Here is a 19,722-nt window from a genome sequence, read left to right as displayed (position 1 = left end):
GCTGTGGCGCTCGGCGCTTGTGAAGTGCTACTGGGGTTGGCCTGTTGGGCTGAAAGTTGGGATAACTGATCGCTGTTTGAAAGAGATTTTAACAGTGCGTTTTCTCGTTCAAGTAAAGAGTTTCTTTCAACTAATTCCTTTATTTGTTCCTTCAGGACTTCCACTTCTTCTCTCACTGCGTACATCAAATGGCTTTTCACCAGATCCTGCGGAGAACAACGGAACAGTTACACCGGGGCAAAGGACAGCTTCGCTCCACTCCGACCCCAGGAGTTACTATTTTACTGCTTTCACTGAAGGAAGCGGGAAGCCTTGAAAACTAAAGCACCCGTCACTAACACATGGAACTAAATTAGCCCTCCAGAGCACGTAACTCAGCTCTCCAACCCGCTGTGAAGCAGCCCTCACGCCAGCAGCTTTCATTCCAGCACCCAGCACTAACTTCTAGTCACCTCCGTTACACTGAAGGCAAGGACTAGAATTACGTACTCGGCAGCTCTGACCCAGAGGCAGGAGTCGGCGCCGAGGCATACAAAAACCGAAAAATAAGAGAGCCTCTAAATCAGCAGAGGCACAAGTCACACAGATGTAAGCAAAGCCAAAAAAAGTCACGGATGACACAGTGTAAGGGTCAGGTAAGAAAAACCAGCAAAGAACTGCGTGCTACTTAATTACAGCACTGCCTTAAGGTCAGTCAGGTTGTTCACAGAAATTTCTAGGAAAAGTCATTTGGGAACACTTCTGGGCCAACAGTAAAGGCAGCCGTGGCTTGTGGTCATCCCACCCCAGCTAAAGGGAGAAACACAACACAGCTGGAAACTCGTGCTCAGTGACAAACCACTAATCCTAGCGGAAATAACAACGTATTTTTTACTTACCATTGCCTGTTCTATTTTGTTGTCAATGGCAACAACACTTGCACCAGATGCACTGTAAATAGAAGAAGAAAACTTTGTAAGCGCTACTGGACCGTCTGATTAGGAGTGCACACCCACAGGCAGCTGTGGCGCTCGTACAACGAGCTTCACCAGAGGGCTAAAGCTTCAGATCCAGGAACTGAACACACAACCCACTGTAGTGCCTGGTACAGCCAGAGCTCTTACGAGACACGGCTCCTTCAATTTGTCATTCTCCAGACTACGCTTAAGATGCCCATAACCAGAAAAAAGCCTTAGAATGAACAGCAGATTATCTGTGTTGTCTCCTTGCCTCATTTTTCAGCTTTCTTCATGAGAGAAAGCAAGGATGCACGGGATATTTGTGGTGCTCTTATCTCTAGTCTCTAGTCTTACTTCTGCTAAATTGCTTTTATAAAGCATAAAAGAAAAAAAAAAGTCAAAATACTTGCTTTCTGGCTTTACCTGAAGACTGCTTTCCAGTTACAAAGTTCCTGGATCAGCACTGTATCTACAGCTCCGCAGCTGAGCGGGAGCAGCCGGCCGACGAGCAGGACAGGACCAAAGCCCCGATCTCCACACCCGCACCGACACAGCTCGGTGAATCCTCCCTGGGTTGCTGAAAACCCCCGGAAGCGCCTCGCAGTCCTTCTTCGTGAGGGTCAGCCCCGCTCCAAACACACGCAGCACAGAGCCCTCCAACACAACACCTCAGCCACCGCTGCAAGAAGTCCAGTTCCCAGGGGTTGAGCTACATTTTTACATCCCCGGTTACGGCAACGCAGCCCCACAGCCGTGGACACGCTCGGTCCCTCACCGTCTCTCCAGGCTGTCGGGCTCTGTGCCCGACCCCACGCGGCAGCTCCAGGACTCTCTGCCAGCCCCGCTGGTGATAACCGCTGATAATGCTCCCGCAGCCGCGGAAGGTGCTATCAGCAGCGTGCAGCTACGTTCAAAAAAAGCCAACGCACAGGAAACAAGCAAGGTTTGCAGCCATGCTTGGAAACGCGCCTCGCTGAAAAATACCTAACACTCGCTGAAACCAAGAAAAAACTCCTTAAGGCATTTAAAAACCAGTATTGACAATGTGCTCAGCAGCATTAATTACACACGTGAAAGGAAGCTCAACTATTGAATGAATACGACACCATTTAGAGAGATCCATTTGAACAAGCCTCAAGAATTGTCAGTACCTAGCACCAAGCGCTTCCAAGCAGAGGGAATCAGCTTTTAGGACTGACGGAGTAACAGCCCCTACATCTAAACTGAACAAAGCTCATAATCTAAATCCAATGTGCTGGAACAAAACTGTTCCAGTGTCTTACTGTCTTCCAAGCCTTCAAAGGAAGCCACGCTCATGATAAACCTCCTCAGAAAAAGAAGTACTTGTAATTCACAATAAGGTCAAGTATTCCTTCCCATTTTGGATTAATTTGCTTCAGATCTATCTGAACCTGACAAAAAGCCATCAAAATCCCCACCCTGCTCCATGTCCCTGGCATGGCCTTCCATGACCAGGACCCACAGCTCAGGCCAAGGAGCAGCACACTGCAGAGGGACCTGCTGCTGCACCCTTGCAGTGCCACTACACACCTTCTGTCGGTGCTTTCCTAGTCACACTTGGGACCGAGACTTCTCTTCTTGTTTCAAGCACTTTGCAGCTTAGTATGTTTTCATTCTTTTTGAAAAGAAACTCCAGTCCATTTCCCTGCTCATCGTTCAGGCACTCGATGGGTTCGGTGACAAAGCCTCCGAGGCGGCAGAGGGGCCGCCTGTGCCCTGCACGGTGCTGCGGCAGCACCTCTCCCACCCCGCACCTCGGGCTCCACATTCTCACCTGCCTTTGGAGGGTACAGAGAACAAGAGCTGTCCCTCCCCATTCATGGGATGTGAATTCAGCCAGAAAAATCTATCGGTCTCACTCCTATTTTGCACTTTTCCAGCGCAGACAGTGCTGGAAGCCCCAAGCAGTTCACAGGGTGCTTTTGTCTGTTTGGGTGCTCCCCTGGCCCGTACCCCCAGCAGCCCGCGCTCCTGCCCAAGCTGTGTGCCGGGAGCCCAGCCCTGCCTCCTGCCCAAATCCTGGCACGCACCCTAGGAGGGGGTCCCTGTGGAGCAAGTGACCTTCGGGTCAGACGTGGCTTTAGCCTCACGACAATATTTCACTTTCTAAAAGCATACGAGATTTACATTTTCTGCTGCCACAACTCCCATATGATTCTGTTCTTGATTTGTTTTTACAGTGCTCCCCTCAACAAAAGCTGCTGTGAGACACCCTGAAGCGGGGTGCTCCCGTGCCAGCCAGTCTCATGGTACAGTCCAAACACGCTGCCAAGTCTTAAGATTTTCTATTTTTCCTCAGATCCTTGGCTGTCGATATCAAATCTCAGTTTGCATAAAAATATTTTATCCCATGACTGCAGAATGAAATTTATATATGCAATCCAATCCTTATGAAAAGGCCAGGGAAAAAAAACCAAATCAAATATGTTAACTAAGTCTTTTTGGATGTCGTAAGCATCCATCAAACTGAAATTTCATACTTTCTGTGAGCGTGCCATCGGCTGTACATCCAGCGCCTCAAATTCTTGCGTTAGAAGTGGAAAGACCAACTGCAGTGCTGTGCAGTGACACAAGGTTGATTGCTCCAGGAACTACACAAGCCTGACAACTATTGTCAGTCATAACACACAAACAAAACTCCTCATCTAGTAACACAGGACAGTTGAAGGGATGTATGCAACACTTTTTTTTGTAATTGCAAACTTCCCACCCTTCCCTCAGTCTGGGCTTTCGCAGCCACCCAGCTGGCACACAGACACCAGGCGGCTCAGGAGAACGGCTCGGTCCGACTCGCATCGCCAAGTTAGGGCGACGCAAGCGAGGGCTCTCACCCAAAAGCTCATACTGGTACACCAAGATACCTCTGAAGCCTATCAAGCACCAGGCAAGACCTAGAGCCAGAAAAAGTGACAAAGATGACCAAGTACACATCACCCTTTCCAGACATGGATGGTAAAACCCAGCATTTTTCTGCCTTACACACCAGACGGATAAAACCCTATATAATCTGGAAATCCTCATTTTGGCTGTTTTAAAAAAATCCTACTGGCTTAAATGCATTTTTTTTCCCCACAAGTCACTTTGAAATCTCAAAGGTAGAAAGGCAAGGAATCAAGCTTCAAAATAAAAGCAGCTTAATTCACTCTGTACGCTTAAAAAAAAAGAACACAATGGTTCATTTTTAGAGATTCCACAGTAACGTGTGTATTTCATGCCAACATCCATGAATTAGCAATGTGAGTTATAAAGAGTCCTGCTTTAGCACTGTGAAGCACTAGACTAGGTAACAGCATTTCACATTTAGGTGAGACTGCAAGTCCTACCGACTGCATGACTTAAGTCAGTTTTGAAGCTTCAGAGTTTTTAGTCACTAACAAAAACCATACTCTGGGCTCAGCTGTATTACTCACTACCTGCACACTACTTACCCCAGGAACTTCTTGGCAGCAAGTCACTCCCCAGACTGCCAGAATGCATGAGTTTTCTTGCTCTTGGTATTTCTAAATTTTAGCATCAGGTGTACCCGTGTGACTCACCTCACGCTTTTAGATCCGTAAACCCCATCACTGACCATCGCTACTCCTGCTAATCCAGACCCGAGCGCAGCAGGGCACACCAGTGCCAGCAGAGTCCTGTCCAACAGCCTCTATATGACAACGCTTCCTTTAAAGCACAGCATCTGCTTTGCTTTAGGTGGAAAAGATGTAGCACACCACAGTCTGAATCAAAAGCTCTCCCCTAGTTCGTTCTTCGTTACTGCTTTAAACCAAATTGTCAAGCATGTTTCCAGAAGGAACATTAAGGTACCTTGAAGTGCTCCCATGTTTGTTTTGCCTGCAGGAGAGCTACAAACGAAACAAGTGTGTTAATTCATCCTTTCCCCTCACTGGTTTACTCATTTATGAGCTACTTCAGTCACTTAACCAGCCACTCTTCATATCTTACCACCAGCTGAGCTGTTTAGCCCGTTCAGAGAAACCCCACCTACTCCTGGAACAGGTAAGACACATTTATTTAACCTCAGTCCACCTACGAGACATGATGACAGCTTCCCAAAACAACCGACTATCCAGTCTTGAAAGTATCTATGCAAGTATTTCAGATTTTCATCATCATTCTTTGTCAAAGCCACACGAGAACGTGAGAAAGTTTGAGGCAGTGAATTTGCAGCCTGGGGATCCCCAGCGAGTACCCGGCCGTCCCTGCCAGAGTGCTCCAGCTCCACACCAGTCAGCTCCTCGGTCAAACACAGACGTCCTGCCTTCGACAGCAGAGTCTTCAGTCTTACATGAAGCTCTCGAGATCAATTATTCAATACAACATCATAACTGATGTTGTGACAACTTTGTAAGTTAGAAGAAGGCACGAGCTCTGCAGAGGACAGACTGCTTCCAGGGCAAACAAACATGTTGAGCTGAACTGGTTTAGGTTTGGGGTTTGTTTGGTTTTTTGATGCTGAAGTTCTGCTGGTTTTGCTAGGATTGAGTTACACTAGTGAACCAAACACTCTTCCACATGCATGAGGCCAGTCACACCGTGCATCACCTCCCTGAGAATGAAGCATCAAGAAGAAACACGTTAAGCACAACACTGACCAGATCAGCGCGTGACGTGACATGTCACCCCCGTCCTACAGCTCTCTTGACTTTTCACACAGAGCTTCAGACTTGTAATTTGAAATCAGAAAAGGTTTCACTCCCAGAAGAACCTTCAGGGAAGGCTACAGTCAAAACGTGAGATGTGCGACTCTTGACTTTCTCCCGTCTGCAGGAAGACCATCTCGATAGAAAGCCACCAAACAGGGAAAGGGAAGTTCAGCAAAAGCCAGCCCATGAAGAGATGCCGTCTAATTCACCACATCTACATGAGGAAGGAAGATTTTTACCAGCAACGCTTAGGACACATTTGTCTGGGTGCTAATGTGGGGAGAAAATCCACGTTTCATGAGTTCATTTACATTGTGAAGGTTTAGTGCAACAGAAACACAAACCCTACCGCTCGCAATTCCGGTTTCCTGACGACGGCTGCGTTTCAGGCAAACTCATCTACAGCTCCTGCGGCACCGTTGGCACACAGAGGAGCAGTCCCCCAGGCTCACGGGGATCCAGCGAGCCACAATTCCCCTTCTCACCACCCGCAGTAACTGTGCTGGCTGAGAAGACAGACCCACGAGACTTGTGCCCTTAGGGACAGCGGCGTGAACGCCACGCAGGGAGAGCACCCACCCCGTTCCTGCAAAGGTCTCAGTAACAACCAGCATTCCACTAACATTTAATGGTTTGAGTGCTACCAGCACTCTTCCCTGCCATGGTCTCTATTTGATTTTAGCAGAGCAATTTAGCAATATTTACTGTCTACCACAGCAGAATGTGGCCAACTTTGCTGACTTCAAATGGTTCCAAGAGAAGGCTGCTCATAGGAAAATAATTTGTATTATTAGGAAGAAAAAAACCCAATCAAAACCTGAAATTACAAGGGAAGATTTTCTATTATGTTTACAATAAAGTCTCCTAACTCAAGCCACTGAGGTTCACAAAATTCTTCCAAAGGAGCTGCAAAACGTAATTAAAGACGCTCCTGCCAGCAGGCAGGAGGTCCCCATGTCCTGCAGCACTGCGTGAGCCCCCACCGTGCGACGGGGATACAAAGGGGTTCTGAGCAAATCAGAAGGCAAGAAGAAGCAGTTATGTTTTTCACAGCTGAGATTTCTCCTTCACAAGGCAGAGATCACAAAAAAGCCCCAAAGGGCTTTACCGCTGGGCACGGCTGCGGGCTGGCAGCGGGGATGCCACCTCCCTGGCTGGCCTGGCCTCACCTCCCAGCTCCCGCCATCAGGTTTTCACTGGAAGTTTACGGGTGAAAGCTTTTCACTTTCAGTCACCTACTACAGCAAAACTACAAAAACATGATCTTAAGAAAATCTAATAACTGGGCTATAAATGCAAAACCCGCTAAACCACATCAAAGTCTTGGGAACCTGAACAGAGTAGAAGTTTAAAACTTCCATCAATCCTCCTGAGCGAGCCTGTTTTTACAAATACTTGCTTTTACCACAAAGTGTTGAACAGCAAAGATGCAAGACTATTTTAAAAGAAGCTCTTTACATTCTTTTACATGAATTCAATGTTTTTCTATATCCCACACTTCCAGTACTCACTTCGCACATGGTACATAAACCTCAGATTTGTGAAGCCTCCATCTGAACGACTGTTTGAGTTTTTTTGAATCAGCTTCCTCATCTCAAGAATTATTTAAAGTTGAGACACGAAAATAGAGAAACAGATGAAGGCTAGACCTTAAAGTACCCTCTCTGTCTACATACCAAATTTGTATTCCAAACTCTGAAGTTTGTTTCAGTTAAACAATGACCAACTCCATCCCATAACTACAGGAAAGTTGTATTATCCAGAGCTTAAGGCAAAAATGCAAATTTGTCCCAAGTTTCTGCTAGGAAATGAAGATGTGCTTTTGAAACAGCCTAATGCTAGCACTTCAGCAATTAAAAAAACAACAAACAAAACCAAGGATGCACTAGCATTACTTTTAACGGTCAGTGTTGTGCAGGATACAAATGGTTGCCAAGCAAACTTTAAAGGATTCGGTTAAGCTTTGCAAGTTGAAAAGCCTCTCAAGCCAAACGTAGCCAGTACAACGATGAAATAGTTATCAATACTTCAATAGCTTATCAAAATGTATATGCTACAGACCTTGTTAAGCAGAAGTATTGTGACAAGGCAGCGCACCACAGGCATGAAGTCACACAATCGCTAGGACTTCAACTTAACGCTGACATTAAAAACAGCTCCTTCAAAACCATTAAAGTGCAGGAAAGAAACAAGTTTGCAGCTACTGATGAATTAGCAATGCACCTCCGACAAGTCCTCTCTGCGAGGGACAGGGCTTTGCTGCACTTCCCTGCAGCTTCTCACCACGAGTTCAATGCTGATTTAATAGATTCATTTCATCCCCGTGTCTTGTCACGGTTCACATTTGTTCCCCATCTAGCTTTACTTAAGCACAATGAAAGCAAGCCAGAAAGCTTCCTTTCCTGGTTTTGAGAACGAAAGAGTTTTACTTAGCCAAAATTGTGTTTAAATACAACATTTTCACAACTTGCTTGCTGGTATAGAACTCAATAGCCACAGTGACAAAGTTTACTTTTTTTTTTTTCCCAAAAAGGAAGCTGTAAGTATTTTGGTGAAGGTCAGCTAGTAGCGGACTAGCATTAAACTCTTTCAGCTTACACATTATGTGTGATACATGCATAATGGAAGAAGAACAAAAAGTCATGTCATACTTTAGACTTAGTTTTAAATTTCAGTACGAATACCTCACTTCCATGACTGCTCTCAGCCCTCCAGGCTGCAGAAGCTCTAACTGCAAGCAGCGGTTCTGTGCAAACGAAAACGCAGAGAAACTTGCATAGAGCGAAGCTGCCCATGCATACCTCAGCACGTACGCATTCCATACTTAAGCATTTCCATACCTATCCCAGAAGGTCTTTGACTCGCGTAACTTGTTGAAATGGAACGCTTGGTAGAATGCAGCTGACGGATTCCTATGAGATCCAAGAATCAAACAGACATATTGAAAATGGGCGCGTAACAAAAATACTCACTCTCTTATTCAACCTGCATTACAAAGTAAATGAGCTGTTTCTACGGGTTTCTGTGACAGACGTACTCATTCAAAAAGAAAGAAGTAATCCTCGAGCCCTATGGATTTTCACAGTATTCCAAGTTGCTACTGTACAAAGACGCCTGTAAGGCCATTAACACAACATCTCGTGTCGCGCTGATACCTTGTGCAGGTAAGCCGTGTGCCGCTCTAATGCCACACACACCGAAAGTCAAATGACGCCTTTCACGTTCTTCCTATGTCACCAAACGTCTCTGTCGTCAGCAGCCAGCATTTCCCTTCTCCTCGGCACCCTGCTCCATGCTCAGAGCACCCCAGTTCTGCAGGAGGACCCAGGTGTCAGAGCTAAGTGTGCCACATCCAAGGGAAGGACGAGGCCCAAGCTCTTCTTGCTAACTCCCTTGTCTGCCAGGAGCACATAAGTCTCCTCCTTGGAAAGAGACTGTAAATAGAAAGTCTTCCAAGATAAATTTACTCGCAGCATATAAAACCCTGTTGCTATTGTTAGGTATGAGAAGTTGCAGTTTATAACCACACAGTGTGTATTTCATAAGGTCTATTTTTATATTGATATTTGCTTGAGAATAGTACAAGGTTGTGCAGCATATGGGGTATCTGGAAAGGCATGAAAACATCTTCCTTGTGAGATTTTCATCTGTAACCCCTGCTGCTGAAACTGCATTTGCATTACTACAGATAATTACGAGAACACCTTCTACTCTGTAGCTATATTCTAACAAGATGTTAATTGCAGGGGGAGGCACTACCTAAACAGGAAAAACAAACCCAGAAGTAACATGAATGATGCCTAATGTGCAGGTCTGAACTAATACAGTTGAGTTTCAGACTGTCGAGGCATTATTTTAAACCACACCAAACACTGAAAAGTTAGAGAACTACTAAAAACTCCTATCAGTTTGCAGAAACAGTTGAGAAAACAGCTGACAGAAGTAGCATAACTCAGCCTGCTGAAACACCAGAAGTCCTTCGGACACTGCCCTAACCGAGCGCAGGGACAGCCTCGACCAGAAAAGCAGATTCCTTGGGTCCCCTCCCCGACCAAATGCCGGCAGATAGAGCCGTGCTCTTCAGCCACACTTATCAAAAAAGAGATGCTAGTATGTTATTTTGTAGATCTACATTACTTCTGCAGTGCCAAAAGTGAAGTAAACACTTTGAGACAAAGAAGTGACTCAAAAATAGCCTAAAGATGAACTTGGCAAATAAAAGTATTCAGCCTTTATGCAACACCAGAACTATTACTTAATGATCAAGAGACCTGACTGTCAGCACACAGTCTGAGCTTACTTAGGAGAACTATCAGCACACACAAATGTGGTTTTACTATGGTGATAAGTAAGGAAACAAGGCTTCAAAACAAACACAAAAATACCAATCAGAAGGAAGAGCCATCAACTGCCCAAATCAATGCCCACCAAAGGATGACAACAAACTCCTCCCTAGTTTCTAACGCTTGTAAAAGGCTGGATGTGTTACTACCCTGATGCATTTCAAACCCCAATTAGTTTTCAGTTGTACGTCTCACTAATCACCAACAACAGGCTGTGTTTAGCCAGGTCACTAGCCATGCCCTGCAAAGAAACCTGATTACAGCTGGTCTCCAAACAGAAATACTTGGCATTTATTTGGGACCTGAACCAGGCAGTTTGCAATCACTTAATTACACCTTATCAGGAAACTCCCTGCAAGGGTTACAGTATTTCAAGGTGACATTTACACTATTAACAGAATTCCTTCCCCATCCCTCTTCTTTCAAAAAACGTTCCACTTTTTTTTTTTATTTATATTGCCTTCTATTCAAGGCAACTGCAACTTTGAATCAGCTTTATTTCTTAAGACTTCACCCACAAAACAGAGTAGATAGATGGAGTACAAAGCTTTGCGGGGGAGAACTGACAAAGACCAAGCGTAAGGAAGTCAATGCGGAATTAAGGGAGAAAAATCTTAAAGCTCTTAAGTTTCGTGTTTAATTACATATTCTGTTTGTGTAGTTTCTTAAAGCCGTTACACCTGAAACACAGACTCTGGAAAACCAGCAAGAATTGGATGCTGTTGCACTCGGTGTGAGGTGCCTTCTAGCTACAGACGACAGGAAGGGCCAACCCGACTGCCAGCCCACACAGCAGCTCGGGGACAGCACCTCCGAACCACCACCACGGACTTCACAGGGGTTCACAGGCCACTTCCAGAGGAGAATACTGTAACAGCGGGGAGAAGGCACACTGCAAGGATCTGTTCTCCACCGGAAAAATCAAGAGATACAGAAATTTAAGTGCTAAAAATCACCACACAAGGACATGCTTAAGGGCAGTTTTGTAACTGAATTGAAGAGGAAGGAGCTGAAGAACATCCAGGTGTACCACACAGCCGCGAGCAAGGCAGGGCCAGCAGCAGCAGCACTCGGTTTCAGTCGCTTTCAAACTACACGCTCCCTCCCAACACTTCAGAAACCAGGAAAATCACTTTCAGGTAACTTTGCTGAGAGAACTAAATAAAGATATCACCTGGAATAAAACAGGAGAGCCTGACAACAGCAGCTCCTTTTCAACCGTCCGCACCTCCAGCTCCTGACGGCTGGATTTCAAGCATCAGAACAGAAAGAACTAGACTTCCCACAGCAAAGATCAGAGCGGCCGCCCAGACTACCTTCACCTTGCTCTCAGAAGAGGATTGAGGACTCAGCTCTCTGACAGAGACATTGGTAACACTTTTCAGTCCCTACGAATGCCATGGAAAGGAATAAAAGCGTCTTTACAGAAAACCGGTAATGAGAACGCAGAGCGGACAGAGCAGGTTAGATCAGTGTTGGTAACGGTCAGGTCAGAGGGTTGTAGCACCATTCAGTACCTTTACTGGGAGAGCCCTCAGGTGACAGCGATTTGAGACAAAAGGTGATCTAGCTTCACTTCTGCATTTCCTTATCATCTGAAAAAGTAGCAGCAAGTTTTGTTCCCTCTCCTCCCTCAATGGATTTGATTACTGGCTACAAAAGATCTATTAATATTATCCATATTTGGATGAATTGAGACAGGCTTAGGGAAAAAAAATACTTCTTGAAAATAACTTAGATGTTCTCAAACAAACACCTTGAACTCACAATGGATGGAGTCCTCCAGCATCTATTGTAATTTGCCAGTCACCATCACTACGCCATGTTACTCTGGTGCAAGTCATCCCCTTCAAGACAGCAAACTTGGAATGCATTTAAAAAGCAGACCCTAATATGCTGGATGAAAGGAGGGAGGGTGGTAAAAAACAAATTCCGTATTTCTGAATTGAGGAGATCCACATTCGCTAGTATCACACGATACACGCAAAAATTTGGAAGAGATGTCAAAACTCTTAAAAATAAACATTGACTTCTACACAACTTAGCTGGTAAAGAAACAGGCATTTATTAATACGTATGAAGATGTTATTCCAGAGGATTAGGCTCCTACTGCCTGCTCTGGCCACAAAGATTTCCTTAAACCTACTGAGGCAAGGGAAAGCTGCTTGTCATTACTGGTGAAAGTGGCCTTGCATGGCAGCACAGCTGGCTTCAGTATTCATCTTCAAAGAAACCAGCTCAAAAATGAGATTTCCCACAGACACACTACGGTGTAGCACAGCAGTTTCAGATATTTCAGTTATCTATAAATACAAGTGGTTCCTATTTTTCTGAAAACAAAATATCTAGGCAAGAAACACAAGTGGAAAAAATGGATTCAAGCAGACTCAGACAAATCCTATCTGTCTTTACTCATGTGACATTGGTCAAGAAAGCACCTACCAGCATACCTTTTAAATTAAATACTTGGCTTTTGAAAGAAAGTATTAGTACCTAGACCATGTATGGCATGGTTTCTTACACAGCTTAAATGTATATATATCTGCCTTTCCACACCATTTCCAAGTTCTTCATAACTCTTCTGGTTTCATGCCAGTCTGCCCTCGGCTGAAGTTCTACCTAGAGCACTGTCAGTATGAGAGCTTGGCTTAAAGAAATATTTTTAAAAAGGCATTTGCAGGGTTGGTCAAGGTATTTTTGGTCCTTGCACCCACCACACAGTGTCCTATATAAGAGACATTCCCGGGAGTTGTCATCTATGCCCCTACAAAAATAGCCAAAATAACATGACAGAGAAAGAAGCAGAATTTTTTTTAACTCTCGTTTTTCATCACCCCACCCTCCAGTAAGCCAAACTCGCTCTAGACGGAGAAAAAATCTTCAGGCACCTCATTAAAACCAGTATCTCATTCCTTATCCGCTCTACACTCCCCCATTGCCACCTCATGCACATGCCACAGTCACCCCCTCCCAAAAACAGAAGGGTCAGGCCCGTGGCCCTGTGGCAGAGGGAGCAGTACCCTGCGCTGGGCAGGTCTGCTCAGTGCCTCCAGGAGGGCAGCCTTGCCCCATCCTCAGCGCCGTGAGGCCAAGCGCCGGCACAGGGCGGTGAAGTCTCCACCCTCAGAGGTGTTCAAAAGCCACCGGGGTGTGGTGACCCTGCTGGAGCAGGGGGCTTGGACCAGATGACCCCCAGAGAACCCTTCCAACCTCGACCGGTCTGCGATTCTGTGACTGGTTTCTGCTGCGGACAGAGCTCCCGATTCCAGTCTGTGATCTTTAATGTCGCACACCAACCAGCCGGCTGTCATCAGGAGGGACAGCTGCCATCTCTCCACGGTACGCTTTTACCTGCTCTCTCCACTATTGCCAGTATTCAAGGAAGCTGTCACGATACAAATGCATTACTCCTAGCTCCAAAGGGAGAATAGACATATACAAAAAAGCCTCTTGGAGTAATTTTTTTGTCATGCAGAATAAAATTAAGATGAGCATTTGGCTGCCCTTCATGTGGTTGAGTAACTCACCTGCCCCGAATGAGCAAAAATAGCTTATCCCATCATGCAGACAATTTACTAGCACTCAGTACCCGTTTATGTTTATATAGCATGAAGTTTAAAGATAGAGGAATTTTCAAGAAGAAGAATGAAGACACGACCTTACACTGCACTCCAAGTGACCTTTTATGTCTGCAGAACCCTCTCAGAAGACAGAAGCTTTAGCAGTTACTATAAATACTTCTATCTTTACACTTTGTCAAATATAGGAATAAAAGCAGACACCTGTGGCTAACAATCTAGATTTATCTACCAGAACTAAACCACTTGTATTTTAGCTGCAAGACTGTCACAGAGTTTCTTACGGAGTCTTTGTCAACGTACAGAAAGCACAAACAAGGTTTGCATTTTCTGTGAGCAACAGAAGCTGCTGATCACCACCTTTAAAACAGAAAAACTAATACACAGCCTCAGCAAGCAACAGGCTGCTATTCAAACATCCAGTACAGTAACAAGGAACAACTCCTTTTTACCCTGTCACCTGAAGTCATAAAAGATCAGCAGCACTCCCTGTAAAAATATGCAGCCAGAAAGAAATTTGAGCTCTTCAGCAGTCTGATAGCAGTTTGGTAATCCTGCCTGAAAAACCCAAAAACTTGAATAATAGCTTCCAACAGGAAGTTTGAAAAAGCTTCCATGAAACATACACTGTTATTCCTACCATAAAAGACAGCATTCAGAAACAAGCTGACTAGGGAACCCCTGCACTCTTCCACAGGGGAGCAGAAAAAACCCTAACCCACCGAGCTGAGCACAACACTTTGCAATAGGAGGTACAGAGAAGCGTTTATGTCAGAGCTGCTACGCTACAGGCTTTAAAACAAACTCAACTGTTCCACCTTGTGAATTTCTTCCTTTGTGAATTTCACTTTGTAATTTTATTTTTTTTTAAAATTTCCTCCCTGTCCTCTATCTCATTTGAAACACATATAGCTCATTAATTCTAAGAATGTACTGACTCCTCCTTAACAAAGGTTTAAACTGGGGATCAGCACTGCCAAACGAACAACCACATTTTCTCTTCAGGTGTCTTGTAACACTCAAAAACTGAATGCATGGCAGGATAGGTTTTCCATGGTCTAGAAACTGGTGTGGTGCTGCAGTTACCTTAATTAATTTCTGTTCTAGAAAGCACAGAGAAAAGCAAACACGGCTACCTGGAGTTGTGTCCGCACCAACCACCCTTTGGCAGCACCAGGTCTGAAGTCCTACCTCGACGGCTTTCCAAACACCGTAGCTCCGGCCATCGAAGCGAGGGCACTCATGACTCCGGAGCGTGTCTGTCCCCTGTTACATCCCCCTTTGCTTCCACAAACTCTCCCAAACACAGTCCCTCAGGAAGAGCCGAAAGCATTCAAGTCCAATTTGCATCTAGGGCAATACGTGAGGAAACCCTTACCCAAGGTGTATTAATGCCCGTGCCCCGTTTCGCCCTTACGTGATGAACGCAGTCCCAAGAGCTCCGTTTGATCAACAGTTGGTACCGCTACACAAATACGGGATTTAGCTGAGCCCAGAGACGCACGCAGGGAAGACGTCTGCACAATCAGGTTTTCAACAGTTTAGCTGCTGGAGCTGACAGTTCACAATTGCAGCCATTCATCAGCGTTCCTGGAATACAGCCTGCACGGTTGAAGCTGGTCAGCTATCTCTGGAAAATGATCTATACTCTGCTCCTTTTCCAACATGCCGAGTAATATTTTGCCCCAAAAGTCTGCCAAACCTGTAGGAGGTTTGAACAAGCTTTCTCAGTAACATTCTTTTAACAGAGGCAACATATTTCTTCTCCCCTAAGAGCCAAAATAAAGTTATTTAGCCACCTAGAATATTACACGTGTTAACTACAAATCTGTGCATACGTTGGCACAAACGCGAGCAGACAAACTGACACATGCAGATCCCCAAACGCTCCTGGGCACTCCAGCTGCCCTCCGGCCACAACCACCAGCACTGCTGCAAAAAGCCGGCCAACAAAAAGGCTGGGCAATTCTGAGATACACTTCTTCTTTTTCTAGTGCTTTTATAGTATTTGTCAGACTCCAAACGCAAAGTGGATTGCAATACTCGCAGCTGTCACAATAAGAGTGCTATCTCCCCCATTCTTGGAACGCTGCTCCAGCCTGTGGCCACATTTAGAGGGGAAAACTACTCGTAGCCACCTTTAGAGAGGAAAATAGAACTGTGTTATGCTGTAGAACTTTCATAACTCCACAGAACACGTTTGTAAGAACTTAGCAATTGAAACACATCAGCTGAAAGAAAACACCACAGTTTTGCTTTTTAAAAGGAAGATGAGACCTATCTGAGGCTTTTTTTCTTTTATTTCTTTTGGACCACCTAGGCGCTCCCTCTTTCCCCCCAGACACAATTTCTTGAATAACTGAGTCTTCATTATTCATCCCATCAACTAAGAAACTGCAGTTTTTTCTGGACTACTGTAAGAGCATACTAGACCATCAGAACTGGAAATTAAAGACTTTCAGGCAAGGTCTTGCAAAAAAGTCAGTTCCACACCTGTAGACACACAGCTAAATATTTCCGTGTATCAGGCCATGTAACCTTACACCTCCACCTCTCTCTTACATGCGTTTTGATTTGAAACAGCAGACCACAAGATAGGAATAACATAAAAAAACCTTATTTTCAGAAAGATGGGAACGGACCAGCTTTCTGTATCAGGCCTCGGTCTCATGCTTACTCTATTTCTCACGTTCTTTTTTCAATGAACTACTGTCATAAACTATTTTACCTTTAAAAGTTCCTCTTCACATTCAGAATGGTGCATGACTTTACTAGATAAATCCAGGCTATCTAGAGCTATACAGTACTCCTTGATGAATCACTATGTTAGAAGATGACTAGAGGAGAACAATCTACACAAGTCTATCAAGCTTGAAGTATGTATAAATATTTAAATATAATTGAAGCTGTCAGAAGAAATGTAGGTACCTGCCTACACAATGACCCCTCCTTCCCCTTCCTGGGTACATTACACATTAATACTGAGATAAATAGAGAAAAACAAGCTGTCCACAAATTTCTAGCTTTCATGATCACAAAGTTAACTCTCTGAACAAAACCAAGCATCAACTTCCTGAGCCTGCAGGCGGCCCAGAACAGTGACTCATGATCTGTGAACTCCCTTTGCGCCCCATTAGTTTTATCAGTGTCAACCCTCAGCCTATTACTGACACTTGAAGGTCTTTATTAACTATTTCGCTACTGATTTCAGTCGATAAAGCAGCTGGGCGTAAGCCCGTGGGAGTAAAGGCACAATTTACATGCCTGGAAAGAAGAAAAAAGCTGGGGCAAGAATAGAACAGCAGACAAGCAGGGGAGTTTTATTATAAAGCCTTATGGGTGACTGAGGCAAATAAAAACAGAGGTAAAACAGCCTGAATGAGCTACTCAGTTTTTATTTTCTCCTTTCTCTGTCTGAAACCAGAAGTCAGTTTAGGGGGGAGCAAAGAATATATTCAGATTTACTAGCTCTGTATGTATTTCCTACTTTGTACGAAGCCTAGGCCTGTTTAAAGTAAGCTTTTATTACTCACCAATACCACTACCAAAGAAAGCTATTCCAAGCGAGGAGAGGCTCTCACACACCATAAAGCTCCCCGCTCAGCGCACCACTTCAGCAAAAAAGGTTTTATCACCCAGCACAGAAGCAGACCACCAAGAAGTACGCGCTTCTCTTCAGATAAACACAAGTTAGTTTCTCTATTGAACATCATAACACAACGTCAAAAGGAGCACTCCACGTTTACGGGCCATTCCTATTTCTCAGGCGTAGTTCTAAGAGCCAAATTTCTGGAAAAGTTTCTTTAGAAACAAACGCCACGTGAAGCAATTCTGCAAGGCGGCAGAATTTGTTCAAAGACAAAACTACAAATACACCTTGAAAAAGCGCTGCTCAGGGTAAGAGCACCAAGAACGGTCTCCCTGGTGTGCAACACACCAACCTACAGGTCTGCAAGTTCTTCCTTGTATAAAGCAATTAATTTGGCACAGACCATCACACATGTTACTGCAGCTTACATAAATATTAAGTATTAGAAGCTACGCGAAACGAATGCAAAACACACCCCTTTCCTTCTGACTCCGTAATCATCGGAATGATTAAACACAAGCCAAACCATCATCTGATAACATACTGGGCTATGAAAAAACCTACCAGCTGGAAACCTAACCTTATTTGCACAAAGAAGAGTTTGTCAGCTGGGTCAGCAATCCTCTTAAGGTAGGCACAACTGCTAAAAAATTTTAACTCTTCAAGTTTTTCTTTCAAGTCCTTCCCTGCTTTGACCAGCACTAGCACAACTCCAAAATACGGCTTTTGCTTGCATCGAGGCATGAGCAGAGTTACCCTCTCAAAGGCAGCGTTAGGCAAAGCTCCAGTGAGCACGAGGCCTGCGCTACTGCGGATTTAACTCTCCAGATACAAGTTCCTCCAGAGGCACCTTCTCCGGTCACTACACCCTAACCCCACAGAGGCAGCTGCTCTGCCAGGAGGTGCTCCGAGAGACATCGCCTTCTCCTAAGGTCTGGGACCCTTCGGAGGCGGGGGAAGGCTCACAGGATAACTCAGCGCATCAGGCCTTCTCACAGTGGTGTTACTCCTACTTTTAAAAATACAACTACGTGTAAGCTATATGCATCTCATTCCTCCAAACTGCAGTAAGCCCAACACGGAACATGAATGACATGAACTCAGTGTTTAAACACTGCTCTCTCCCAGTCCTCTCTCAGAGAGGGCACGGAAGAACAGTTTTAGTCATCACACCACCCTCCGGAGCGTTGACAAGTCTACGGGAACAGAAAGTCACACACACTTCCCTCCGAGGCCCCGGGATGACTCCCCTCGCGCTACACACCGCTGCTAACACCAACAGTCCTAAACCACTTTCCTATGAGGAAAAACTCATTGTGCAGTTGTACTTTCCATTGTGCCTACGCCTCTGCCCAGGCTAGCAGGGTGCCCTTTTGCCCACGCAGAGGACCACTGCCTGTCGGGCTTTCACTGCGTAAGGGCACACAGATTGACATCCAGGTGCGAGCACTTACCCTGCTGATACTACAGAGCAAATTCAGCTGCAGGATTAAAATCAAGAACCTGCACTATAAGCCTTGAAGTTTTCCAAGATACCTCACCTGATGGCCCCGAGACAGCACTACACTTCCCTTTTTAACAACACTGCGCTGTAGCGGTGCTGATAAACCCAGTTCAACCTGGCTGTCATTCGGGTGTTTTACGATGCTTTCAGAGGAAAGGACAGAACAGAATTCCTCACGCGCCGAGCCATCAGGTGCTGAAGAAAGTTTTCAATCTTTGATTTGGAAGAGGCCATATTATTTGGCAATAAGAAGCTTTCAGGCTGCTTTCTGCCCTGTTCTGTGAGAAAAGTAATCACAGGGCCCAAAAAGAACACATACAGTTCACTACTTGCCTAAATACTCTGCTATGTTTTTGTACTCCTTAAAAAAAAAAAAGTAGCCCAGGTAAATTTTAGCATGACTTTCTACAAACATGAACTTACAAAAAACACCTCACAATAACCTGAAAGCTGACTTTTCTCCCCCCTTAAGAAAAGGTATTTTTATGGTATTATAAAAAAAAATCATACCTGTCTTCATCCCCATCAACAGGAATAGATATGCCAAACACAGAGCTGGCAAGACTGTTCATAGGAGTACTTGCAGGTAACTGAAGAGGATTTGCTAGAGTGTCTGGAATGGGAGGCTTCACGAGAGGTTTATTTTCAGCTATAAGAGAAAGCGGCGGCTGAGGTAGGGGTTCTGATTTTCTTCTCGTATCATCAATCTGGCCTACTAAGGATTGAGCTTGAGTCTGAAACTGTCCGAGGTTCGCCTGTGGCAGACTCGCGGGCACGCTGGGCGCCCCTTGCATCAACGAGTGCCCGACGTGCTGCGGCTGGACGACGCCAGCACTTCTGCTGACAGACGTGTGGCTGGCCAGCTGGGACTGGACTAGCGTCACAGGGACGTTTGGCATGGTCACAGAGGCGGTGGTAGAAGCACTAGGCACGCTCGCACCGGGCACAACCGCAGGCACGTTCTGAACTCCAGCGACCACGGCGTGGGGAGCACCAGGCATTCCGGACACTTGGCCGCTTCCACCCATTTGATGCTGAGTCACAGATTTCTGTTGCACAACCCCTGCGTGTCCCATGCCTGGCTGCACCACACCTCCTGGCTG

At 45.3% G+C, this 19,722-nt stretch overlaps 1 protein-coding gene across 1 annotated transcript in view; it reads right to left on the bottom strand.

Annotated features, from left to right (window-relative positions):
• Positions 1-17: 17 nt before the first annotated feature.
• LOC104271828 (TSC22 domain family protein 2-like) overlaps positions 18-19,722 on the bottom strand; it is a gene marked incomplete at both ends in the record, with an annotated part of 20,582 nt that continues 877 nt past the window's right edge. The window contains 5 exon segments of the mRNA XM_009866626.1: positions 18-206; positions 879-930; positions 8,446-8,517; positions 19,130-19,174; positions 19,211-19,719. Coding sequence (XP_009864928.1) covers positions 18-206; positions 879-930; positions 8,446-8,517; positions 19,130-19,174; positions 19,211-19,719 — 867 coding nt within the window.

The sequence above is a fragment of the Apaloderma vittatum genome, unplaced genomic scaffold (assembly GCF_000703405.1).
Source record: "Apaloderma vittatum isolate BGI_N311 unplaced genomic scaffold, ASM70340v1 scaffold11533, whole genome shotgun sequence".
In the NCBI taxonomy this organism is placed as follows: domain Eukaryota; kingdom Metazoa; phylum Chordata; class Aves; order Trogoniformes; family Trogonidae; genus Apaloderma; species Apaloderma vittatum.
This window is presented reverse-complemented; position numbering and strand designations above follow the sequence as displayed.